Consider the following 4449-nt stretch of genomic DNA (forward strand, 5'->3'; position numbering starts at 1 on the left):
TAGCGGCCAGAGGAGGGCTGCCTTGCCTGACGGAGAGCTTGCTGGGAGGGGGAGAAAGGGGGGAGACGCAGATACCTAAATATTTCCATCAAAACAGTTATATAAAGTTATTATGTCTGTTGTGTAACCGTTTCGACAGCACGCGGTGTTGTCGTAAACTAAGTAGACAACAAATATGTCACAAAATGTTCAGGTTACATAAAGCCAGAACAACGGGGGCAGGTCGCCCGAACCGCGCGCCCACAGGGCGGAGGGACGAACCCCGCCGAGGGGAGACGGGGCCGGCTCCCCGCTGCAGGAGCTCCGAAGGGGCCTACGGCCCATCACCTTCGACAGGCAAACGATCGGCTTTTCTGGTCAAGAGCGGAAAACCTTCACGTATGAACCTGTCTATTCAGAGAGCAGGGAGACAGTTTTATTCCCGTGAAGTACGAGACCCAGACGCAAAGGCGAAGCTGCATTTGTCCTTGTTTTTGGAAGTAAGTTGGAGGCTTGTGAAAAGAGAGACACGCACTCAAAAGACCACAGAAAACTGGTTTTTAGAAAGCCACAGCTCCTCATAGAACATAGATGGGACTTTAGGTCATTTAGGTACATTTAAGGAGCACCATGTAAGTCAAAGGCACAGCCAGATGCAAGCCAATAAAAAGCTTTGACCAACAGTAAAGACCAAAGACTGGAACAATGTCAAAGCTAGCCAGCTCCCCCCTCTCTAGATCCCTCCAAGTGCTTTCGGTCAGAAGGCTGTTGCGTTAAGCAGAAGGAAGATGACTTGGGTGAGAGTTAGTAACTAACCATGCACAAAGGTCGGTCAGCCTCAGGTAGCAATAGGTCTGTTGCTTGTCTGCCCCAGTTTATCCCCTTTTAATCTGACTGGTGTCACAAGGTCGAGTTCTTACCATGCTTTTCAGAGCACCCCATAAAATACAAATAATTTTAAAACTAAGGCTAGAAGTATTTGTCAGGCAGCTCGTATTTATAACATATTACTAGAAACTGACCTTTAGGAAGACACAGGGTTTTTTTTCTCTGCTCACACAGTTCTTTGAGATGTTTCCCAAGGAAGAAGGCTTGTCACAATCCCTGTGTGTAAATGCAACTAAGTTTCTCACCTCTCCCTTCTACCAGAGCTCTTGAGCCTGCTAACTAGAGGGATTAAATCCTCCTAAGGCTTTACATTTAATGAAATTAAGACGAGAGGGCAGGTGAGGGCCTCTTGAATCCCTTGAGTAAAAAAGCTTAAGCTTTGGCCACTGTTTCAGGTCTTAGCAAATACAAATGGGACCTCAAGGTCCACGCAACTGCATGTTTCCTCACTTCTGCTTGTTTAATTAGAATTCAAGTTCTCTCCTATGCTTGAAGCAGAAGCTGCAACCTGATCTTAAATGGATGAAATGAAACCGTGTTCTTTCATGGAACTCAGGGCTTTATGTCTTGTAGGTTTAAGAATTAATCATAGTTCCTTTAAGGATTAGTTTGCAGAATGATAAACCCACCACCAAACTTGAGAGGCCTAAGTAGCAGCAATGAAAATGGCTGGTTTATTGCTTTACATGAAGCTTACCTTTAATATTACCTTTAAGATTGAAATCTATGGAAATCTAAACCTAGAAAGACATCTAGAGTTTCACAGCTTAGTTTTGTGACTCTACATGCAAGTCTCAAGAAAGAACTTGCTAAATTCAACATATTCACCAAAAATTATGGAGTTTTATAACTAAAATCCTCAGGATCCACTGACTGTGAAAAGCATTGGAAAAAGAAAAAGCCAAGTAAGCTAAGTGTTAGTTCAGCCTTGCATAGCAAAAACTAAGAATTGAAAACTTGGTGATTTACCTAAACATCAATTTTAATGCTACTGCTTGTCTGGGTATAGACTAAGATTTCAGCCAAAGTTAAATCCTTTATGGAAAATATATTTTTAACAATTTAAGTGCTGCACATCCATACAGTCACCAACCTCCAATGAAACTATGATGCCCAAGTTTCATCTTCCTGACGTTTACAACTGGCATGTTCTTCCTTAAATATCATACAATCCTCTCACACAGCATTTTGATTATGATCTCTGTTGTCCTTCATGAAAATCATCACAGGGCTACCCAAGACTCTTGGCACGCATATGAAAACAAACAGTGATGAAAATTTGTAAATCAACTTTATTGATGACCATCATTTAGGCATCGGCAATAGTAACTTCAACTTCTACACCTGGTTCAATGCTGATGGAAGTGATCTGCTTCACGATCTCAGAAGGGCTGTGTAAGTCAATGAGCCGCTTATGGATACGCATTTGGAAACGATCCCAGGTCTTGGAACCTTCACCACAAGGCGTCTTCCTGGTAGTGATTCGCAGAGTCTGAAGAAAAATCATAAACACAGAGTATTTAGTTGATGCATACAGAAGACTAATCTACAATCAAATCAATCCACCTAAAAATACTGTATGGTACCTACGTCATTGGAAGGTTACTTCTTAAATTATATTCTACTGAAGTTAACACTCCTTCCTTATAGTCAATTTAATTTAAAAAAAAATTCACAATTAAAATAAATTGAAGGACGAAAAAGCCCCTTCCACGTTCAACATCTTTTGCACTGAACAGTTGCCCCAAGTGTCAAAGCAACTTGTGAAGTCATTATCTGTTTACACTGGGTCATCCTCAATTTAGTAGTACCACTTTTCATCTCAACTTTTTTTTTTTAAAAAAGATGTTTTAAGTGCACATTTGCAGAAAAAACCAAACTTTTAAGACAGGAAAACAGTGTTAAGTACCTTGGTGGGCATGCGAACAGGTCCTTTCACCTTTAGGTTTTTTTCCTTAGCGCCTCTGATCAAGTCAGCACAGACTGAAAAAAAAATACAAAATAGCTCAGGTTTGTGAGGTGTTTTTTTTTTGCTTGTTTTCTTAAGTGAAGATTTCAAACAAGAAGTTGGCTCAGAATAGCGTATGAAATGATCATTGCCATTCATTTTAAGGGTTATCCTCATAGCCAACCACATACAAGTGGAAGCGTTACACCATGGTTAGCAAAATCATGTTACAACAGTAGGCAAAAGTCATTACTACAAGTTTAAGCTGTATTTAAGTTGTTATCAGCCTGAAGATCCTGCATCAAACAGTGATTCTACAACATTTACATTATATGATTAAAACACTGGTAAAGCCAGTTCCTGAACAAGATTAAAAAATTTCTTAAAGAATGTTAAACTTCTGAACTAAACTCTTCGTAACAAGAGTGACAAAATATCAATCAAGAAACCGGTGCCTTTCAGTTCTTATACATTCAATAATGACAACTAAAACCCCACAAGAACTAAAGGGAAGAAGCTGCACTCTCTTAAGTTAGTCATTACGACATGAAGTTTTCAGCATGATGAAAACCCCTGAACACTAGCTTCCATTAAAAATTAAATTAGAATCTACTTGTCCACGTATGAAGCGCTTTGGGTTGACTTTGTTAGCCAAGTCACATACAGACAGGCAAATGCCAACGTCTTTAATTACAACTGGTTTCAATACATTGTCTTTTGCAATACAGTATATCATATATATCATTCATTAGTTAACAAGCAACCCCAGCCAAAAAAACAAGTTATCACTCACCCTTCTCAAGTGATTTTACATTGCGACTTGTCAAAGTAATTCTAATGCGATGAATTGCTACCTCTTGTTCCACAGGTGCTTTGCCAGTATCTTTAAACGCCTAAAATGTTGAAGTTACAAATATCAGACACTACAGTCAACACCAACTAACCCTATCTGCAGCCTCTTAAAAACAGGCTTCTAGAGCGTAAGAACAATTTAGCTATGGGACTATTTTATTCTACTGACGACATATCCAAAGGGGATACAGTGGCAAGGAAGAAATGGTGGTGGGAACAGAAAGGAAGGGTTAAAGTCCTAACTGCTCGGAGAAGCAACTTTTTAGTGTCTAACTGCATCTGGCAGTGGGAAGCTGCAAGAACATCCCTCGCTGGTTTGCCCATACGCAGCAGACTGCCCAGTCACGAGCACTCCTCGTCCTCAAAAATAAACACAATTCAGATGTCACGTATCTTACAACTTAACCTCACCACGAATTAAGTAACAAAGGTCTCAACAAAACAGCAACAACTGAAACAGCGAGGACAAAAAGGGGCACCTGGCCAGAAAGACTAATTCGGCCACTCAGCAGACTGATGCAAAGAGCTTCTGCAATTAAACGCTTGCAGATAATAGGGCATTAACGTGGACAAAGTGAACTGATGAAAGAAAATAAAAGTGAAAACACGGAGGAAGAAAAAAGCTCTTAAAAACCCGTGGCTAAAATATGGCATTTCTCACACTGATGACATACTACCTGTCGTATTAACTGACGCACATTCCTCTAACAAAAGCCGATTTTAAGGGCAAACGCACGAGGCCTTTTCACCACCACTCACGCCGGGCTGAGGTCGTCTCCTCT

General features: G+C 40.5%; 1 protein-coding gene across 1 annotated transcript in view; it reads right to left on the reverse strand.

Annotated features, from left to right (window-relative positions):
- Positions 1-2139: 2139 nt before the first annotated feature.
- Positions 2140-4449, reverse strand: part of RPS20 (ribosomal protein S20) — a 25000-nt gene continuing 22690 nt past the window's right edge. Inside the window, exons 3-5 of the mRNA XM_009332071.1 lie at positions 3609-3708; positions 2777-2850; positions 2140-2359 (exon numbers count right to left, since the gene is read on the reverse strand). Coding sequence (XP_009330346.1) covers positions 2177-2359; positions 2777-2850; positions 3609-3708 — 357 coding nt within the window. The 3' untranslated portion in view covers positions 2140-2176. The remainder of the gene's footprint in view (positions 2360-2776; positions 2851-3608; positions 3709-4449) is intronic.

The sequence above is a fragment of the Pygoscelis adeliae genome, unplaced genomic scaffold, assembly GCF_000699105.1.
Source record: "Pygoscelis adeliae isolate BGI_AS28 unplaced genomic scaffold, ASM69910v1 Scaffold98, whole genome shotgun sequence".
In the NCBI taxonomy this organism is placed as follows: domain Eukaryota; kingdom Metazoa; phylum Chordata; class Aves; order Sphenisciformes; family Spheniscidae; genus Pygoscelis; species Pygoscelis adeliae.